This window comes from Syngnathoides biaculeatus, chromosome 1 (genome assembly GCF_019802595.1).
Source record: "Syngnathoides biaculeatus isolate LvHL_M chromosome 1, ASM1980259v1, whole genome shotgun sequence".
Classification (NCBI taxonomy): domain Eukaryota; kingdom Metazoa; phylum Chordata; class Actinopteri; order Syngnathiformes; family Syngnathidae; genus Syngnathoides; species Syngnathoides biaculeatus.
Genome location: NC_084640.1, coordinates 11850402 through 11872286, shown reverse-complemented (window position 1 = coordinate 11872286; position 21885 = coordinate 11850402). Strand labels below are relative to the sequence as shown.

Below are 21885 nucleotides of genomic sequence, written 5' to 3'. Positions count from 1 at the left end.
TCAACCCGACGCTCTCCACCGGTCTCACCTCCCCGTCCCGGTCGCGATCGAGTGCGGGTCCTCAGACCCGGTACAGCGCTGACGTCCTTGTCGCCGCCGCCGCTCAGGCTTGTTCTTAAAACAGCTTTCATGTGCTCGTGTTCCGCGGCATCCTCCGTGTGGCCCAGACCTTGGGGCTGCTCGCTCTCCTGGCAGCCACTAGGGGCGCTGCTTGACCCATATCTCCCAATCTGAACACAAAGACGGAACAGAAAAGTCAGGTTTCTATCTAGTGCTACATTCTTTTCCACATACCAGCTAGGCCCTGGTTGTATGTTTGCTTCTCGATGTGTTCAAGTTGCTTCAGTGTATTTCAACAAAAGCTCAACTGGATAAATAAGAGCAAGAATAATAAGCAGCGGAGGTCGTTGTTCCACCACTGCAGAGAGAAAATATGTTTCTGTGTGTATTGTTGAATGTTCTCTTTGTATGTGTTACTGCTCTGTGCGTGTAAGTAGCAGTAGGGTTCATGTTTATAATCATCCTCACATCTATACTAATTTCCATTAGCCCATCTATGGTGTTTTGCATTATATTTTAGCATTAAGCTATAGCCGATATTGCATTAGCATTTAGCATTTAAAAGCTTTCATTATCTTTTGATTTATGCCAGTTTTATAATAAACTTCAACTGGGCAGGACAGAGACACAGCTCAGAGCAACTGCTTTTTGCCACCCCTCCCCTCAGAAAAGGAACAATTTGTGGTGACTCAGCTGGTAAAGCGTTGGCCTCACAGTTCTGAGGACCCGGGTTCGATCCCGGCCCCACCAGTGTGGAGTTTGCATGTTCTCCCCGTGCCTTGCATGGGTTTCCTCCGGGCAATCCGGTTTACTCCAACATCCCAAAAACATGCAACATTAATTGGTCACTCGAAATTGCCACTAGGTGTGATTGTGAGTGCGACTGTTTGTCTGTCTCCGTGTGCCCTGCAATTGGCTAGCAACCAGTTCAGGGTGTACCCCGCCTCCTGCCCGTTGACAGCTGGGATAGGCTCCAGCGCTCAACGTGACACTCGTGAGCATAAGCGACTGAGAAAATGGATGGAGGAATATTGTACTGTATCTGTTAAGATATGAGAGCGGAAAAGCTACATTGACTAATTTTAAAAGCTAAGACATCATATTTGGCTGAAAGACTCGACACTGCTCATTGCATGGGGAAAATGAAAAATGAAAAAAAAATGGAACGTGACAGGATGGCTACTCACGAGTGAGCTGAGGCCGATCCCTGCTGACATTTTTTGGGAGGTGGTGTGGCACACCCTGAACTGCAATCGACTGCCATTTTAATTTTGTTTGGCTTTTAAATAAAACATATACAAAAATGCGAATGGGTTGCAAAATGAATGGAGTTTGAATATTTTCCCAATGTTTACCTCGTTGAACTTCCTCCCACATTCCAAAAACATGCAGGTTAGGTTCATCAAAGACTAAATTATCATTTGGTGCAAATATGTTTGTATCTATGTGCTCTGTAATTGGCTGGCAACCAGTTTAGGGCGTTAGTCACTCCTCCAATGACCCTTATGAGGATAAGGGCTATAGAAAATTAAAGTTAACTAAAACCTGACAACCATGACTAAATTGTGCTATATTTTCAGTTCAATCAATTTTGATGGAAAATGTGCAAATTGAAAGTTACACAAAGGGTTGTCATGCACACGCGTTAAGGCACACGTGGGAGACAGGCACGCATTTTTTGTACCTCGTTCTCCTCTTCATCATCAGACTACAGAGTAAAGAAAGAGGGAAAGTCAAAGAACAACACAAAGAGGGCAAAGGGAGGAAGAAAAGCAGGAAACAGAACCTGAGTGTGCGGCGGAGAGGTCACGCTGGCTTGACAACTCACTGCGGCGTCGACATCCACGATCATCTTCCCTCGGGTCTTGTTGCGCTCGCGGTGGTCGGCGCGCTTCTGTTTCTGCTGCAGGACGCGGTCCCGTGTGGTCCGGTACTCCAGAGCGAACTCGCTGAGGATCTTGCTGAACCTGTGCACGCTGACGTCCCTCGCGCTGTACACCGGATGCCCCAGAAACAACAGGAACGAGTGGAACCTGCTCGAAAGAGGAGGGTGCGTCGTTCATATGTTTCCATTTTCTATCCTCCTTATTTTTGTTAGATGTGTGTAGAATGATAATAAACGCTAAACAAAAATATTATTTTGAGGAGCGCCACCTATTGATGATCCTGCGGTGGACGATCTTGAGGATGATGATCCGCTCCGCGCAGTCTTTGAGGAAGTCCGACATCTTCTGCTTGAGCTGCGGTTTCATCTCGTGCTTGGCAATCACCTTCAGGTGGTCCCACGACGCTTTGCAGCGGCGCTCCATCTGACCCAAGTTCTCCTGCAGCAGGTCGAAGTCCACCTGGGGTCGAAACACAGAGCCACGCGTCACACTTTGAGAACTGCCACGTTAACACATTTGAACAAATGTGAGTTGCCATGTTTTGGATTAGTGACTATCTCAAGCTGACCTTTGCGGAACGCGTTATGGCTCCGATTTCCGAGTAGAGGTCCGTGCTTTGGGGGAAGTTCTCCACCACCACGGAGCAGGCGTGGTGCAGCAAGGACTGTTTATGGACTGTGTCCTTCACTTCTGGTACCTTCTGCAGGTACGTCAGTTCGAAACCTTTAGCCTGGACGTACGAAAAGAACAGCACTTCATTGTGAGAAAGCTGGAATAATACGCAAAATGTAGGATTCCAAAATGCATCTTTGAAAAAAATCAGTAGAGAGTGACGCGGTGGGGATCCCGACTCACGTTGGTTCCATTGAGGAAGTTTCCGATAGCGAGCAGCGTGGAGAGGATGTAGCGCAGAGTCTTGTTCTTCTCCAGTTGTTCCATACCTTCTTTTAGATCCTGCAGTGGCTCGGCTACTTCCTGTGGGTGGGGGGAAAAAAAAAACCCACATACAAACTTGTAAAATTTAATGTTCATGAACTAAAATGTCTTAGACCCCCCCCCCCCAACGGCAAATCACTGGATTGAGGTCAGTTGTCCTTTAAGGAAACATAAAAGAGGACTGCATCCTGTGCGAAGCGCAACATTTTACAAGACGACGTGGAACGCGGGTTGGAATTCTTACGATTTCGACTTTGAACTCCGTATGAGTCAAATGTGATGCGCCGGAGGAAGACGAGGTGCAGCTAATAATCTGGGTGAGGTAACTGCGTTGATGTTTTGCGGATGTTGGCGCAACACAGATGTCGCGCACATTTTTCCGAACCTTTAAAGTGTACATTTGTATCCCATTGTCAGTTTTTACGCAAATGTGAATGCTTTGTTTGCGGTCCTTCCTAATTTCAATATATTCAGAAAAGTATTGAAGAGGGTTATAAAAATATGATAAGAATATGCAGAGTTGATGCTCCCTCCTCACTCTTCTGGGAAGATTTTTGATGAGATTCTGAAGGGTGTCTCACTCCGTTCAAGGTAATCACAAAGCTGCTTTACAAGGTGGAAGTCAAATTCCACATCAAAAGCCGATAATTGCTTTCTGGACCTTGGTAAACTTAACAGATTCTCATCCGCAGACCTTTTCAGTTGCCTCGTAGTCCATCTTAAAGGCCCACAGCTGAAGTCGGGCAGACAGCTCGCTGATGGAGGACAAAGTGAGCAGGAACTGCTCGGCCGAGCCCAGCGGGGTGTCGGGATTAGCCAGTTGAGCCTCCTGGATCTTCTGCTTCTCCTCCTCCGTGGGGATCATCGAGAGGATTTTCTGTTTGATTAGCATAATGAGAGATTAAATCAGCATTCGAAGCGGGTGTCCCGTCCCTTGAATCCTCGTGTTCGTACCTCAATGCCCTCCTTGTTGAGCGCGTATTCGTCAAAGTTGAGGATGGCCGTTTTGATGGTGCGTGGGGGAGGCAGAACGGTCAGACCGATGTTGATGGCGTTGCTCCTTTTGGAGTCCAGTACGATGATCTCTTGACGCTTGCCGTCTGCCGCCGTTTTCTAAGAGACGCAAAACACATCGAGGGGGTCAATGGCGGGTCTCTCTGGTCTCCCACGGAGGCCCTGTTTTCTCCGACAGTGTGGTCCGCTTTATGGACTTGTAAAGATTCGAGGGATAATCACGCTGGTTAGATTGTCTGCAGCTGTGGGGGGCTATAAGTTTAGATCGTTAGGTGCAATGCAGGGATGAGATGAGGTACAAGAATGATTAATTTAACAATGTGGTAACAGTTTGCAATGGTGGCGAACTGCATCATACTGAGGGGTTTATATTATTTTGACACCCAGTGGAGCCAATTTAGCTAAAATCTTGCAGAATACATGAATTGTTACATATCAAACAACACACTAAATCAAACAACTTTAGTACCTCGAGGTGTGGTTCCATCCTGTGCTTCTGATTTTTTTTTTAGATTGCACCAAGACTGTCTAAATGTGACACATTAGCTTGAGGAAATTGTAGTTGAAGACATGGTGGTTCTTGACATTGCGGTCTGAGGACTGAGACTATTGTAAACTGTAGATGGTCATTGTTTAGTTAAGAGTTTGCGTAGACTTCGGCGGTACGTCTTTGGAAGCTCAATAAATTCAAACCGCATGAGCCCGCATCTCAGCTTGTCTTGTTTTGAGGCTTTATTGGACCCTCAAAAATTGAGTCAGAACACACATGACCTTTCTTCACCTTAAATATATTGGAAGAACACAGACAGGCAAAAAGCCACTGCACGACTTTGAGACTTACCTTAGTCACGGGGATTTCTTTTGACTTGGACTCAAACAGATGTTCCAGTTTGGCTGTGTCTAATTTCACCGAATCCAGTTTGGACCAGACGGAGTCTCCGTTCCTCTTGTAGTCCCTGCTTGGCAACTCTGGATGCACCTGAACACACAGCGACGATGCACTTATGCAGCAGTCAAGGATGCAGTAGGCTCATACGGGGATAATTTTCTTGTATTTTATTTCCAGTGGCTCTAAAACAAAATGTGGCTCCCACCAATGGACTCAATAAAAATAATGAAAAAAAAAAAAAAACAACCACACCAAAAAAATGGGATATTTCTAAAGTAAAATATGTGCTTTGGCACAAATAAAGGCTGGGAAACATTACACTAGTCCACAAGGATGCCATGGGAAAATATGTTGGAAAAAAAATAGCTGACTTTGTATGGGCATGGCAAATAGTGTACCAAAATCAGAACATTCGTGTTTTTTAAAGAATCATGCCCAGCTCGTGTTTGTTTGTCTCACCTCATTCCAGAATAACCTAATTGTCTTCTTCTTCTTGTTGAAGAGATGAGGCTCAGGAGGAGGGGCCAGTACCATCAGGGAGCTGAGCGAAGGGGGAGGAGGAGGAGGAAGCATCATCCCGGACAAGGGAGGAGGCGGCGGGCAGGTGCCGATCACGGGCGGGGGCGGAGGGAAGGAGGGGAAGGAGGACGGGGGAAGCGGCGGAGGCGGAGGGGGCGGGAGGTCACTGCACGTGCCAATCAGAACGGCGTCCAGGATGTCCACGTCGTCGTCGTCTGTCAGGTCGGTGAAGTTGACGTCGCCGATGCGCAGCTCTCGGGGGCTGGCCAGGAGTTGGTCCCAGATTGTGTCGGACTCCTTTTTGGGAGGGGCAAGCGGCGTCAGATCACCGGATTCGCTATCCAGGTGAGGGTGGGAGCAGACACTGTCCTTGATCAAGTCCCCGAAGCGCTCGGCGAACTGCCGTATGCTCCCCCGCTGCTCGGATTTGTCCTCCCGCTTGTCGTCAATCTGTTCATCGCTCGGCTGTCCATCGGCGAGCTTGTGCGTCTCCTCTTTGTTCTCCTCCTCTCCTTCCTCTTTCTCCTTCTCTGCATCCTCCTCTTCCTCACAAGGCTTCTTGTTTTGCGAGTACAACATGTCCAGCATGAAGAGCTTGCTGTTGAGAAGTTTGCTGCACTGTTTATTTACATCTTGTTCTTTGAGGTCTGAAAGAAAAGGAGGTGAAAGGCCAGGAATTGTATGAAATCATCAAGGGGCCTAAATGCGCACCCACCATTCTCGCTGTTCCCTCGCTCCTCTCTCTCCAGGGTGCTGCTGGCTGAAGAGATGCTAGAGGCCGAGCAGTTGTCCTTCTCGTTCACCTCCTCATTCTGCCGCTCCTTGTCGCTCAGGATGCCGCTGTCCTCCTCCGCCTCCTCGTGCTCCTTCGTCCCTCGAGGATGCGGCTCCTCACCTTCTTCCTCGCTTTCTACGTCCGCTTCCTCCTTTTTCACCTCCTCCTCTTGCTCTTCCTCTGCTTCTTTCTCTTCAGCTTCTACGCTGGCCCTGAAGTCATCGGCCTCCACTGTCACAAAGAAATAATTATTTCCCACAACGCACATATCAATATGTCACAGAAACTAAGTGGAATACTGTTTTTGCAGTGTTCAAGGGGACCTCTGTCTGGACGACGCATAAGCACATTTGCCCCCCCTGCCCCCCCACCAAAAAAAAAGAAACAACAACAACAACAACAACACTTGGCTATTGCGAAACCACATACCGGGGACACAAAGCTAGGTTGTGGCAGCACCCGGATTAGGAACAGGAAATGAAGAATCGAGTTCCTGTTTGCATCGAAACACAACTCGTACAGTCCGTGTAGTGATGCCGAGGGGGGGGGGGGGGTGTTGGAATAACACAACGCCTAGAGGCCTCATTGCCTCGCCCAACTGAGCTACTTTGCAGCACCTCACGGCTGTGTGTTCACCCAAAAATAAGGTACTATTAAAAAGGTCAATTGGCCCTTTCACCTACATCCCCTCTCTTTATCTTCTTGTTCTTCTTTCGAGCACACCACCCTTGCTTTTGCTTTGGCTCGCACGTAACTTCAGTTTGCGATTCTTGATTGAAAAAAAATTCACCTACTCGTGAACAAGAGGCCGGCAAGGTCTAAATAGGAATTGGTGTCAAAGAAGTATGTAAAAATGATACAGCTTGACTAATGGTTAGAGCAGACTACATGATTTTAGCCCCATTACTAGCTCGATTTGCAATTTCCCGTCAATTTCCCAGATCATATTTAATTGGAAAAGACAACACTTCTTGCAGTGTGATATAATTCATGTTCCTGTGATGAATTTGTTTGATTTTTTTTTTATGTCTTGAGTGTGGTGTGACAAACCAATGACAAATCTCCAACAATGCACACTTTAATATTAACAGTTCTAAATATTTTGTGGGTGTTAATTAGCAAGGCCTACCCCATGCAAATAATGGGGGCTCATTGTCATAGAATTGCGACTGAGTCTTACCGGCTTCAGAGGGTCCGTAAGGGCTGGCGGCAGGCTCTGCCTCGTTGTCGGCCTCGGCGTCTTCCTGGGACGCGAAAGAGGAAGGGGTGCTGCTGCGCGTCGACGACGGCCACGTCTCGGAGGGTTCGAAGGTCAGGTCGAGGTCGGGGCGAGTCCTGGCTCCACGGGGGATGCGCTCCTTTTCGTACTCCTCGGCTGCCTGCCGCTCCACGTTCTTATACCTGAGAGAGAGGTTGTCACGAGTTCTCTTTCAATTCATAACATTGTGAACAGAAGAAGAAAACAACACGTATAACACTTGTATTTGCCTACTGATTTAGCAGAAATAAAAAAGCTCTTTACGTTTTATCGTCTTTCTCCCCTTGCCACAACATCCAACCTGCCAACTGGAGATAGAGACTGCAGAGCGGGCCCTCTCCCTCTCTTCGCTCACTCCACTAGCCCCTCCTCTCTTTCCCATGAATATGTGTCTCTCCTGTTCCAAGTTCATTAGCATCAGACCACTTCAGAGGTCCAATGGAACTGGATACAGCTTTGTGTGTGTATTAGCTTGGTGTGGAGTGAAGGAAGAAGTGTGGCCAACTGTGTATTGCGGTGAATGGACCAGGAGAGACTGTCTGCAGGGCCCTGAGATACACACACGAATCCCCCAAAGAACCTTTTGACTGGGTGCATAGAATAAGGTTTCCTTTTGTCAACTTGAAGCACTGTATGTAAAATATTTCCATGAGGGAAAGACCAAGCATGCGCACACACACACACACACACACACACACACACACACCACACACACACACACACACACACACACACACACACACACACACGCACACACACACACACACACACGCTTTGTCAGTGACGCCATTGGTGAGGAGGAAGTGCGAAATATTTGCATCAGTATGCAAACGTACTAGTGACATCTTGGTTCCGCTTGTTAGCGTGCTGGAGCTAGTTCTCACGACTAATGGGTAAGATTCACACGCATGCCCAGTAATATGTACGAAACGGGTTCACTTATGAGGTCATCTGTTGTTTTGGGTAACTCATTAAAAATTATATGGGCCTAACAATGCATAACTCTGCATTAACAGGAGAATACAGTGAGAGTAAAGAAAAAAAATTAACGATTTCCCACTAAATTCTAAGCTCTTGCGTTCATCCAAATCAATCAGCTGCTGCTGAGAATGATGTGAGCGTGTCTTGGGAGTGACCCCACAGAAAGGAACTGTAAACTTCCTGAAAGTTACACATAGAAAGAGAAAATAAACAGGAAGGAGTCGAGGATCTGAAATAGTCGGTCGATCTTGTGATGATGGCTTTCCAATTTTCGCAGCAACAGCTGTGCTCCAAATGGTCAAACCCGATCTCGTCTCGGCTACCTTTCTCCTAATTATTCCTATACGTAAACATCATTATAGGCTCCTAAAATCTTCCCGCGTGTGTTTAGGTGAGGTCAACTCGCTGAAGCAAAAAAATGCAGCAGTGTGGAATATGTGTACGCAGACGGCCATTTGAGCATTGAATCAAAAATCCTTGATGTCCAGCGTTAGGTCCATGTACTAGTGTACAGTGTACATGTACAGAATGTCTCGGCTGCAGTTGTAGAACGACTCCGACTTACTAGTCGGGCTCAATTCACTGCTACCTCCACTACTGTTTTACATTCCTGCCAAAATCACACTTGTATGGTAGTGGAAAACATTACTAAAAAGACAGACATTGTACTAGTGCACCCTGAGCTGTCCTACCCGTAAGGACATACAACACACTAGTACAATACATATATACAGGATCTGAAGGATCGAATACATACTTCAACTGCATTCCATACATTTTCTCTGGTGCTTACAAGAGCAAAAGGTAAAAAAAAGTAGTCAAAAATTAACTGAAAATGAAGAATTAATTTGCCCGTTTGCAAAACCTCCACACGAAACGTGCCACTCATGGGGTATTTTCACAAGTGTGTTCTTTTTATTTAGTGCACATGTGCTTACCTCTCTTCCCGCGCCATTCTGGCCTCTTCCATTTTATCCACATAGCCTCGGCTGTGGCACACACAAAAAGAGGTCCAAGTGTGTTTAAAATGTTCAAGTAGCGATGAAATGTGATGTCATCCAAGCGCATGGGGGGATTTTCTTTTGGGGGTCAAAATAAGTAAGTGTATTACTGATGCACATGAGTTGTTGCATGATTTGGCAGAAGATGTAAGCGGCTTTTCCTGTACATGAAAGCAATGCCAATTAAAAAAAAAAAAAAACAAGTGGACCACACCTATGTTTGTTCCTTTCCTCTCGTTCGATCCTTTGCAGCCGCTCCTCTCTCTCCACGCGCCGCCGCTCCCGTTCGGCTGCCAGAGACTCTTGGTGTTGCCGGTACGAGGAGGAGAGGAGCCCCCCCAGAGGAGGCCTGAGGGGAGAACAAAATGATGGGGGTTATCTTTTTGTTCAATTGTTTCATTTTATTGAGACATCAGTCACCGTGCATTCTTCGACTACGGTAACCTTGGAAAATACATTTGTTGGCGAGACACCTCAAAGTCAGACACGAGTTAGTCCACACAGGACCGTACAGACAAAACTTGAATATGACGATGACATCTGGGGAGTTGCGGGTCAGGCGACCTCACCTGGGACTGGTGGGCGTAGAGGGGCTGCTTTGAGTCGAGTAGGACGTGAGACCTCCGTTCCTTGGAGAGGAAAAGGGACAGAAAACACGATGGCAGGTTGACAAAATAAAAATTAAAAAAATAGAGGCAGAAGGACACCTTGTTTGCTAAGAAAATCCAGATGGCACGAAAGCTTTTCACAAATCCACCTATTGACTTTTTTTTTTTTTGGGGGGGGGACCCAACAATTTCCTGAAAAAGTCCCTCATTTATGTTTTTGTGCTTTATAAGTCAGGCACTAAGATGCCACATGATGGCACCAAAGCCCTGGCTAAGCTGGAAGTTGTAATTGGTGTCAAGGAAGTTGGTGGAAGAACTTTGTAGCTCAACTCACTTCAATACTTCTTTGGCATTAAGATGTCACAAAAATAATATTGTTGTTGCTTTGGCCTGTGCACAAAAAAAACATTTTGGAGTTCTTCAGTAAATAACGGAGGATAGATTTCCCTAATAATGCTGAAAAGCAAAAATGTGAGGGTTCACTTGACTTTGATTCTATCGGGCGACTGCAAAATTAGTTTTCTCTTTGGGTTTGTTGTCATATCAGATACACAAATGCATGACCACTTATAACTGAACTGCTGAAAGAGTGGATTCCAGTGCAGAGGGGGAAGTGGAAGGGAAAAGCACGAGGGAACGATAACTGAAAACAATACTGAGAAAGTGGAAAGAAGGTCAACTGTATGCAAATGAAAATGTTAATAAGTGAGGAGGAGGTCCATGGAGCTCCATAGATGAAGAGTGAAAAAGGTTTGTGAGGAATAAAGAACAGGGAATCATGTGCGAAGGACCAAAGTGAGTCATTCTAACGAGTGTGAAAGTCTTTCAGTGGCAGGATTAAGGAAAAGTGATTTTAAGAGCAGTGACAAGACCGAACACTCAAAGAAGACGTTCTCAAAGTGGAGATAGTGAAGAAGAAGAGCTTGAGATAAAGCTGAGAGGAAAATTGAAGCCTGGGTGTCCCTCTGACCTTGGAGGTGTCGTATTGTCTGACTGCACACAGGTTTTGGATGGAGATTGGGGTGAGGTCTCTTCATCCAGGTCGTAGGAGAAGAGGAGGAAGGGCGAGTGGGGCTTGTAGGGAGGGTGCTCGGGGGAGGGGTACGAAGTGCCACGCAACGGCGGGCCGACCTCCTTCGTCGCCGGAACGGTGCTGGTGACCCTCTTCCTGGCCAACAGGGCGGCCAAAAGCGAGGGGGGGCTGAGTGGGGAGGGCATCGGAGGAGGGGTCACGGGAGGAGGGGACATGGGCGTCAAGGGGGAGCTCGGGGCGTTGGCAGGAGGTGATTCTTTCCAATTCCCTGGGTCTCGCTCATGTGCAGGTTTAGATGTGATGGTGATAGATTGGATCGTCCGCTGAATGATGGATGGAAGGTGCCTAACCGAACTAGGAAGAGAGCATTGGAAAATGACAGATAAACAAAATGAAACAAAAAGCAATGGAAAACCAACGTATTCTAACAGTTCTGAAGAGCTCCTGAGTTTTGTTTAAGAAGAAAAGACAGCACAGTTTGTCCCATTGTACCTGGAACTACTCTGACTAGACAAAAAAGCATCACGGTTTTCATCTGAATCAGACTCAGTCAGTGCGGGCTCATCTTCGTCATAGTCCTTTATGACCGCATCCTCACATTCCTCATCTCTATGGAAGCAGGGAGGGGGAGGGGTAAGATCAGAAGTATGATTACATGCACAGGCGGATGACAGGAGAATGGACGGCACGTTTCGGAGGACAAAGATATTATTCAAAGCAAAATAGGATTGAGAAATGAATTGGGCGTGATACAATCATGCAGATTAGCAAATCTTCGTCTCACATCTCATGCAACTATGCCATCTAGTGGCCGCAAGCAATTTAGATGATGACATCACACACGGGGATTGGAGTTTTGGGGGTGGGTGGGGTCGAGAGGTGAAATTCCAATAATCCAGAAGCATTTTGATGCAAAGAGGCAATGTAATCAAGCGCGTTCAAAATGTTTGGCAATCAGCAAATATTAATAACAGCATAGCATCAATCTATGTTAATTACAGGATCCAAACAAAGAGGAAGAAATACAGAAAGTGAATTGATATATGAGATGATTCAGGACATAACATATTTTGTTACACATCATAACCCTGATCATATTATATGAATTCATCAATTTTTACACCAGAGTGTAAAACACATACTCTACATATATCTTAATAAAATTAGATTATCTTGGGAAACCCAATCTTTTACAGTCATTCAATTCAAAAAGTGAACTTCAAGTTATTCTGAGGAGTGAAATCTTTAATATTGAGTTCTTTTTAATGTTACTACTGTGATGATTACATCTTACAGCAAACAAAAAAAATTGACCATGTCAAGCAATTACAATATTGCATAAAAAACAATGAAAATCATTTGGAATAAAGAATTCAGGACGTGTTTTCCCATGTGTTCAATGTGAGTTTCACTTTTTGAATCAAACTACTGAAAAAAAAATTAAAATTCCTTTTTATTGACACTGTACATTATTGTAGTAACTTGCATACCACACTGTATGATGGCAGATTTCTTTTTCCGCTCTTAATTGTGAAAATGCACATTGTTTTGCATGCTTGACTGCATTTCAAGTGTTTTGCAGCATACAGATTCATGAAGTGCGGCTGAATTGCAACACATTCCTGTGTGAGTGTCTGCAATAAATTATTGTATTTTAGAGCACACGTAGGATTGAGAGGAGCCAGTGCTTGTTTAATTGTGTGTACACTTAAAGAATTCAGTGCCGTTGAGGTTCTACATCCAGGACAAAGCAAAAATGTTTCAGTGATTCAGTGCTCGCTTGAGACAGCTTAGAGGTGAAAGTGTGCGTAGTACTGTAAAATGATAGTAGTGCGGGACCGCAGGAGAGGTCAGAAACCGATTTTCCTTTTGGTGAACTCAGTGAACTTTTGAACTTACATGGATGGAAGGCAACCTGAAAGTGCTCTGAAGCAGAAAGTGTTGATAGAAAACAGTCAGACGTTTTCACCCCCCTGTTGTTTCAGCTACTTCAAGTTAACTCCAGTAAGAAGTGCCGAGCGCACTTTGTGTTGGCAAATCGTGACCCGAGTCCGCCTCCGTTCACCCACTCACCTCTCGCTTATCTCCTCGGCTCTCTGCCCGTTAAAAGGGTGGAAGCCCGCCCTCTGCGGGGATGCCGGACTGCAGGGGGACGCCTGACCAGATCGTCCGAGAGAAGCCCTGCGGCTCCGCCTCCTCTCCAAGCCGCACCGCTTATCCCCGCCGCCGACGCTGGCCCGCCGGCGATCCCGTCGTCCCGTTGGCTGGGCGTCATCGTCGCCGTCCTCGTGGCGGAGCGTTGACTGGTACATAAACATAGATGAGCTTTTATCCAGTCGCAACACTTGATTAATTTTTCATTCGAATATGCAAACCTCATAGATGTTCAGCTGCTCGACCAAGTCCAGATCAGTGCCTTTCCGACCCAGGTGTCTCTGGGTGACTGTCTCCATCCCTTGCTCCTCCAGACCGTCAACCATGTCGTAGAAGGAGTCCTGGTCCGGTAAGGCTGCCAATGTCTGCCCAAACAAGACGGACAGACTTAAGGAGCAGGCCCGCATTCCAGAGACCCAAATATTTGTGTCCCTGATGAAAATTGTATGATAATTAAAACATTTTCTTTCAATACTAGACAGTCCGTTTTCCTTAAAATGCTTTAAAATACCTTATTGATGAGGGTCATGGCATAGACCAGCAGTTCCGTGTCCACGCCATCTTTCTCTTGCAAGATCTCCATGGCGTTGGACCACGCTTTGCAACCTAGACAAACCATTTCATGTACGAAACCAGGCAATATATACAAAGAACATAATTATGAATGATGGATTTCCTGCCCACCTCTCTTGGAATCAACCGTGCCAATGGCTTCTATGAGCAGCGGTGCGTTGGACTCGGCGTACTCCACGAAGACCAGCAAAAGCTTCAACGCTGTCTTTACCACGAGGCGGAACTAGAAGAGAATGGATATGATGTAGTCAGGGAGTTGTTGGGTGGGGTTGAGCGCTGTAATTTGCATTTTATTCTTAAGCAGGTGTGTCTAAAATGCTTTGCTGTGAGGGTCGCACACAGACGAAAAAAAGGATCCAAACACTTTACAACCAATACATGAAGCAATTGCAGTAGATATTGGGCTAGCTATGTTGGAAAAAGTGTTCATGACATATATCTGTTTAAGATATTGGGGTGTTCTACCTTTGAGCCAACAAGCGTGTAAAGCCACTCAATTGTCTCTGTGTGGCCAACGACGCCGTTCATCCCGTCGACGTACAGCATTATTTGCCCCAAAGCTGTCAAACACATGAAAATAAACATTAAAAAATGTCTGCAAGCCTCATTTTGCACTGTAATTGCTGCAGGATGTCTTTGTGTCAATCTAGCAACATTGCTGTACATCCATATAAACAACTGAATGTGTATTTGTATTTACACCTGTAAACTCCTTAACAAAAGCAGCCGCACATGTTATAAAAATAAAGTGAGTCATATCTGCCCCCCATCGCTGCAGCGTTTTTATTTCGGGATGATTAATCAGCCGCGTTTCTCTCGATGGTAGCGCAGACACCTGCTATGGAGCGTTCCGAGCAGCCCCCGATGATGTTCAACACTACTGGGAGTCATGAGGCCGCCAATGCCACACAAAAACACCACCGTGATGAAAGGATGACCCACCGCACATGTTTTGGAGTACATCAACCACTGAAATAGAATTTATACGTCATACGAGGGTGAAAGCAAAACGCAAATTGGGGATATTGTTGACCCAATTGCAAACAATGGCGCATTTTCCTCTTTGTGTTTTTTCCCTTATATGATAGCAAAAGTACATGACATGACTCAAAGTATTCCTTTCCTATACCTCTTAATATGTAGTTCTGATAGTTCTGGTCCGCTTCTGCGCCCACTTTGATGAGACACGTCAAGCCTTCAGCCATCACAAACTCGTGGACCAGGTCTTTGTCATCCTGGTGTAAAAACGGAAGTAAAGGTTATTTTAGAATATCGATTTTACCACCTTATGGTGATCAAATACACCATAGTTTTGCTCAACTGCATTTTATTCACCTCCCAGCAGGAGGCAGTAAAATGCTGGTTAACCCCAAAAGCAAGGACAATTTGCTCTTCTTTCCCTGTCAATCTTTTTTATGACACAAACAAGATGAACAAGTTCTTCATGACACAAAATCCACTGAGTGCAATCCATGCATACAGCTGCACCTTATCCGACAAAATGTTTTTTGTTTTTTTTATCTCATGTGTGATTATTCATATAGAAGATCTTAAATTATGTAAAAGATTTACTCTAGTTGACTTTTATGTGATGAAAACGTGCTCCCATCATGGTTCCAATTGATTCGCCAATGTTACAAGAGTAAGAAGAAAATGCTACATTTGCTTGCTTGCATCAGCTAAAATTTTATGCTATCAACCCAACTTGTCACAGCTTTGCAAACATTTTGTACAAACTAAATTAGTTTACTTCAATTTCAATTATTTTTTTTTTTTTTTTTTTTTTAGATTCGACTGACAATTTTGGACACCAGAAGCTTGTGACTTTTTTGTTTTTTTTCCCTAGGCTGGCACAAGACATGACACATTCATGGAACCAACACATGTAAACAATTCTCTTCAAAAATGCCATTGATGGCGAAGATCTTGCAACTCGGTTTATTGCTCCCATGCTGACATTCCTCCATGATGTTACGCTCCCTGTTTCTACAGCCTTATAAGACCCCAAGATCTCTACCACAGTTACCATTACTGCTCTCTGTTTACATCTTTTTCAATTCATAATGTCATCCGGGAGGTTGAAATAAGTATCGAGACAATTTTGGGAAAATAAGGAGTAGAAAGTAGATATATGTGTTTTCCAATGAAGGGGGTTTTCAGAAAAATAAAGTTCAGATACCTACTAAAATCTATTTTTGTATAACAACAACTGTACTTTGTTACTTCCAACCAGAGGTGGCTGCGTCCAAATTGTTGTTGATTTCAGTGTGGGGGAGAATCCCTGAGCACTAAAAGAAACACGGAAAAAAATGCCACGTTGATGATCCCCGTCATCGTGGAAGCGGCGAGTGCGGCTACTGCGGTAACCAAACCGTTATGCAACGTTACCAACAAATTGCCAGTTCATAGGAGCGTCAAGAATCTTAGGTCCTTGTTACCTGAAAGATTTGCTTTAGTGAGAACAACGCCCTTCTCAAGTCACGTCCATTGGAGTTAAACAGTCTTTCTGCAGGGAGAGAGTGAGAGAGAGAGAGAGAGAAATGTGGTTTAAAGATGTTATGATTTCATTAAGAATATCCCCAAAAGCTAAAGATAGTGCTTCCTTTTTGGCATGTCTTGTTTATTCCCCGGCTTTACACATTTTATGAAAAAGAAAAAAAAAAATCTCAATGACTCTCAGATGTGCAAAGGTTTTGACAAGAGGAGTCGATGGACCTCATCACACACATCAGCGCCCTGCTGGCCGCCGGCACTGAACACCGCACTGCACACTTTGGCCGAACGGCACGTGTACGACCTCTCGCTCCCCGTCTGTCGCGCGCGGACGCGCACGCACACAAACACAGGCGCACATGGACACATCGCAGTAGTGATTAGAGTTGTAATGGGAATGTTAATGAGCCGCTGGCTTGGTTTCAGCCATGAGGTATTCGGGTCACGACATGGAAAGTACTCGGGACCAAATGGTATAAGTGCTGATAACACTGCAATGATAGTTGAACTTGTCCATGTTCCAACATGACCAAAAAAAAAAAATTATATTCATGACTTTGTTAACTGAACTCTCTATTTGCTGAAACAGTGAAATAGTCTTTATGAACCATTTTCAGAAATTCACTCCATCCAAATATGGACCCTAATCCATTCCAGCATGCTGCTTGAGCTCCAATTTCTTGACTTAGTTTCTCCACAGGAGGCAGTAGCAACACAACGGTACCTTGAATTACGAGTTTAATTCACTCCGTGACCAAGTTTGTCACTCAATTTTTCATACATCAAATAAATGTTCCACATTTCAATAAAACCAAATGCCATTAATCGGTTCCAGCCTCCCCCCCCAAAAAAACCCAAAACTAAACAAATCCTTTGTTTCTAATCCAGGACAGCAGCACTGTATTGTAAAAGACTGTATAAATATAAAAACATGGGCTGACAGGACTGTGGGACCGGCCTGTCTGTCTGGAGCTCAGTGGTAGCAATCTCGGGACCAAATGAGGCTAACCCACGGCCAGGGTCACGATCATTATCATTCCACACAAAGTATTCCGTTCCTGTCTGTCTCCCCCAACGAAGCAACATCCATGAAATGTCTGCTTATAAAAAAAAAAGTTAGTTCTGACCAAGCAATTTGATAGGACAAGAGTCATTCCGTGAGTGATGATAGCCTAAACAGTAGGCTACAAAAGCACTTTTTTTTTTTTAAATTACATGTCACTCCGTCTAATTTGGTCTACATCAACAGTCAGAAGTCATCTACAATTACAACAGGTTGTTAAAAACATCACTTAAAAAATATTTGATTTCAAGCATGAATGGCTTTCAGAAGAGGAAAAAAAGCTAAGAGAGAGAAACGCCTGTAGTTGTCATGGCAAACTTCCAAGTGTGCTCATGCTATTACACGTTAATGACACATTCAAGTGTACAAATAAGAGATCACACTCGACCAAAGTGATGTCATGATAGTTTCCCATTGCTTATTAATGTTCAATAATGAATGGTGCTTGTAATGATGACGTAAAATCAATCACACCTGAAATCATGATATTGTCATGTATGTACAATATATCATCAAAGCTCTGATTGTTTATGAATGAAGCAAAGCCCTCATGATCTACAATCCATCACCCACTCTCGTTCAATATTGCAAAAATAGTCGACAGCAGGAGCCATTTCCATTAAACAAGCTAAATTAATGCTCAGAAGTACTCATACAAAAAAAAAACATGCTTGTTGTTTGTCTATATGTCATAAATCATTGAAAAGTATGGCCAGGTTTTGATTGACAGTCGCATAAAGCTGTAAATTAAATGTTTACTATTGTGAGCGTCGTTTACAGTTTGCGAATATGTTCTGCCTCATACGTCCGGCATTTCTAATACATATAGCTAAATATGGGAGCAACATGTCATTTGTTTTTGAATAAGGTTGTGCACCTGTAACATTTTAAGTGTCTTGTGAGTGGATGTCATTTTGCACCAAGTATGTAAAAGGAATTGAATAACACAGAACCACACCCACACCCGTCTTCCAGCCTAAGATTCTTATGGCAGCTAAGATTATAGGTCAAAACCTCTACCCTATTTTGTTATCCACTTTATAATGTTGATCTTTTCTTTATGAGGACTGTAAACGGTTGCCTGCAACACTTTTATTTCTAGGTTTCCTTTCGAATCAAAGCCAGGGACAGTGCCTTGTGCCACAGGATCACACTTAGAACCCCACAACGGACCGGCTGTGACAATCGGGTTCGGAAAGCTATCAAGGAAACTTTTAGGAAAGCATCTGCTGTCCGTCAGAGGCACGTCAGCAGCGGTGATAAGGTTGAAACGTGGCCCAAATTCAGTGAGTCATGACCTCGAGCCCATCAAATAATAAAATGAACTACAACAGAGAAACAAATATCTAGAGAAGAAAGTCTACCCAGAAAAGGAGGGCACACCGCCTTATTGTAAATGCAAAGGCTGGGCATCTCATTACTTTTGTCCGTAGAGCACAGCTGACAATTTACTGGTTCAGCAACATACTGGAGATGATCCGTTAATTAGACTGTTAGTACAGTTTGTTTTACTCTGATGTAAGACTGCAATTCCAACGTCTCACATACTAGGCACGTCTTGAGATAGATGAAGAAAAATACCTACAGTTGTTGAGAGAGGGAGACAGAGAAGAGGGGGGAAAAAAACAAACAAAGCCATGGCGTTCCAAGTGAGGACTTGGCTGTACACGTGTCCTACACAGACCAGGCTCTCATTTTTCCCCCGCCATGCGCTTTATTATTGTCATAAGGAAACCTGAAGCAGTGGCTGGGATGTCTCTTTGCGGCTTGTACTTGTACTCGAGCGCTGTCTGTCCACCCGGCGTGTGGATGCAAAAACTGGATGACACGTTTTCAGACCAAATTTTTCGTCTTTTTTTTTTTTTTTTGAAAGGACACATAGTTCTTCACCCTGACCTCACAGGCGCTGCATTGTGGCGACCTCAGCGCATAATTTAATCCCATATTCTACCTTAAAATAGATTTTATACAGGCGAGAGAAAAAACAAAAACCACAATGGGCTGTTATTGTCGATAGATGCTTTATTATAAACATCTGCCATGCATTTGCGGGCCCGCATTTTAAGGGTCAAACAGTGCACGGGAGGTATTTATTCGCTGAACTCTGGTGCATCTATCGGGAAGGAGTGAGTAATCTATTTGAGAGAAGGTGCAGGTAGAGCTGGACACCCATTTGTCTGTTATTTAGCTGGCAACCATACAGAATTCTCTTTTGGTTTGTGTGGATGAAGTGATGTTTAATTTGCTATACTTTTTATGATTATTATTATTATCATTATTATTATTGTTATTATTATTATTATAAATACAATTTTGTGATGTTAAAATAATGCTATTAGGCATAATTGTTCAGAATGTTGGTATGGCTTGAAAATGAAAAAAAAAAAAAATCAGCCCGGTGTTACCCCCATTGGGTACCTCTAATTTGAGTTGTAAGAAACAGGGGGAAAAACAACCAATTTGAAAGAGAAGCTGTGACTATTGAGGTGTCAAACATTTGCAGTGCATGTGACTATTCTCCTCCAGAAAATAAAAAAAATGTAAATCCTTCGTTTGCCAACAACAAGTCTGAAGACTACCAAAAGAAGCAGAGCAAAGGGACTTCAGAGACCTGAGAGAAAGGATTTGGCAACATTTCAGCTCAACAGGCATGTTTCTCACTTATTTTTCAATTTTAAGTGACTAAACCCCACACACACAAAAAAAATTTGATTTCGAAGTCATGATACCAATGTAGCAGCTGTGGCTTATGTCAGCTTGTCTACAGTGCTAATACTAGCTTTGATTGCTAGCGTTGCAATTTGGTTGAATCTGTGTTTTCTGTGACTGTTCATTACTGCTAAGCATTTTCATAATAGCAAAAAAAAAAAAGTATCGTTGACTTCTTATCAATGCACTTATAGTCGTTTCTCTGCGCGTGGATCAGTGGGAACGTCTTGGACGCAGAGGATTTCCCCCCACAGTGCATTCTTCCTGCTAAGTTACGGAGTGCCGAGATCCCTCCTTCTCATGCCATAATGAGATTAGTGCGCTGACCCTTCAGCTTTGACTAATCCCTCAACATTTTACTTTGCATTTTACACAAGCCATCCGAGGCTAACATTATAGGCATGCCCACCCGAGCTATGATGCATTTGTTAGCCGAATGAATGACAAAATCTGTCTTCAAATTACAGAAGCTGAAATCTGCATACTACACAAGAATTAGGGCATTTCCCTTCTCTTCTTGTGCAGTACATAAGAAAAAACTATTATTCAATGACAGATTCACTTTTGTATTGATTGTGTTGTGACTTTTGTATTGACAGCAGCAATCAAATGTTACACCTAATGGACAGCTATCATCGATGAGCTGCATGCATTTTCGACTCGAGGTCTACGTTGTCCTCATATTGTTCAGACTTGTGTGTCATGGGAAAAGTTCTTGGTCAAGGTCAACCAAGGGTAACAAAATTCACTGCAGCACAAGTGTTGTCGGGTCATCAAGTTCGAAAAAGACTCCTCACAGACCCCGATTGAGCTCATCTTTAACTGCTGACTTCTGTTTCTTGAGGGTTTATGAGCACCCCTGCCAAAAAAAAAAAAGCCCCAACCCGGCTGCGTGGGGCAATCAGTCAGTTGGCTTTTAAACCAGGTCTGCAGTGGGATCTAAACGAAAGACGTGAGAGGAGCATGAGGTGTAATGTCATGCTGGAGAGCTTCATTTAATCTCACAAGTGTCAGTATATCATCTAAATATAGCCAGGCTGGCTATCAGACACTAAAAAACAGACAGTAACTTTTTTTTTTTCTTGCTGATGTCAGGTCATCAATTGTGTCACTGTCAATTTTACACTACCAAGTAAATACAAGACCCTAACATGATGAGACAGTTCCACAAGTCTGTTTGTTTTTCCAAAGGTTGGGCAGCAGAATACGACCTTATGATGAATTAAATAACTAAATCGGATGGAAGATTTAAGAGTCAATTCCACAAACAGCTGCACTTTCCCTGCTTGCTGCTCATCACGCCAGCAACTTGACAGTTGAAGTTTTAAAAGGGCAAGATCTTCAAATTCTATTTCAGAAAGGGATCAGAGTATTGTGGCGTTCAACGCACAGCGTGTTCATGAGTGTGTAGTTTAGAGGGGGGAAAAAATAGCCCATCAGTCTCTCAGAGGCTAATATAGTTTGGATAATAATGGTCGATTACATTCTCATGTCAAAGCGAGGCAGAAAGGAACGTTTGGCAGGCCGTAACGACGAAACTGCTGAGGACAACTCTGTTATTTTGCGACGGTCTATTTTCTCTCTGTTGGTCTTGGCCCACGAGGAGGAGAGCTGGAGGCTGCTGATGGTGCGGATGATGATCGAGGGCCCATGAATTTTGTGTGTTTCTTTGTGTGTGTGTGTGTGTTTGCGTGTAGTGTAAGACCACCAATGTTTTCCTTCGGGATGCATGCGAAAAAAGATCTGAGCAGACACGGCGCAATCTTAAATGCATGTGGATGCATTCAGAAGTTCCAGGTCATTGTCATAAAGTGAATGTGCACCCAAAATACATAATGCAACGGAACATCGTAAGTCAAATAACATGAAAGTCAACAATTTGACTTTGAATTGCCAACGTCAGCAAATCCCATGAGATCTTAGTTCTACTGTA

The 21885-nt window shown here is 44.1% G+C and overlaps 1 protein-coding gene across 1 annotated transcript in view; it reads right to left on the bottom strand.

Annotated features, from left to right (window-relative positions):
- fhod3a (formin homology 2 domain containing 3a) overlaps positions 1 to 21885 on the bottom strand; it is a 41562-nt gene that overhangs the window by 2117 nt on the left and 17560 nt on the right. The window contains exons 4-26 of the mRNA XM_061816477.1: positions 16126 to 16193; positions 14817 to 14922; positions 14153 to 14247; positions 13799 to 13910; positions 13626 to 13720; positions 13336 to 13479; positions 13034 to 13263; positions 11453 to 11569; positions 10898 to 11314; positions 9889 to 9948; positions 9534 to 9668; positions 9257 to 9307; positions 7260 to 7480; positions 6020 to 6310; positions 5245 to 5951; positions 4738 to 4875; positions 3837 to 3995; positions 3577 to 3759; positions 2802 to 2921; positions 2515 to 2676; positions 2215 to 2405; positions 1847 to 2093; positions 29 to 230 (exon numbers count right to left, since the gene is read on the bottom strand). Coding sequence (XP_061672461.1) covers positions 29 to 230; positions 1847 to 2093; positions 2215 to 2405; positions 2515 to 2676; positions 2802 to 2921; positions 3577 to 3759; positions 3837 to 3995; positions 4738 to 4875; positions 5245 to 5951; positions 6020 to 6310; positions 7260 to 7480; positions 9257 to 9307; positions 9534 to 9668; positions 9889 to 9948; positions 10898 to 11314; positions 11453 to 11569; positions 13034 to 13263; positions 13336 to 13479; positions 13626 to 13720; positions 13799 to 13910; positions 14153 to 14247; positions 14817 to 14922; positions 16126 to 16193 — 4251 coding nt within the window. The remainder of the gene's footprint in view (positions 1 to 28; positions 231 to 1846; positions 2094 to 2214; positions 2406 to 2514; positions 2677 to 2801; positions 2922 to 3576; positions 3760 to 3836; positions 3996 to 4737; positions 4876 to 5244; positions 5952 to 6019; positions 6311 to 7259; positions 7481 to 9256; positions 9308 to 9533; positions 9669 to 9888; positions 9949 to 10897; positions 11315 to 11452; positions 11570 to 13033; positions 13264 to 13335; positions 13480 to 13625; positions 13721 to 13798; positions 13911 to 14152; positions 14248 to 14816; positions 14923 to 16125; positions 16194 to 21885) is intronic.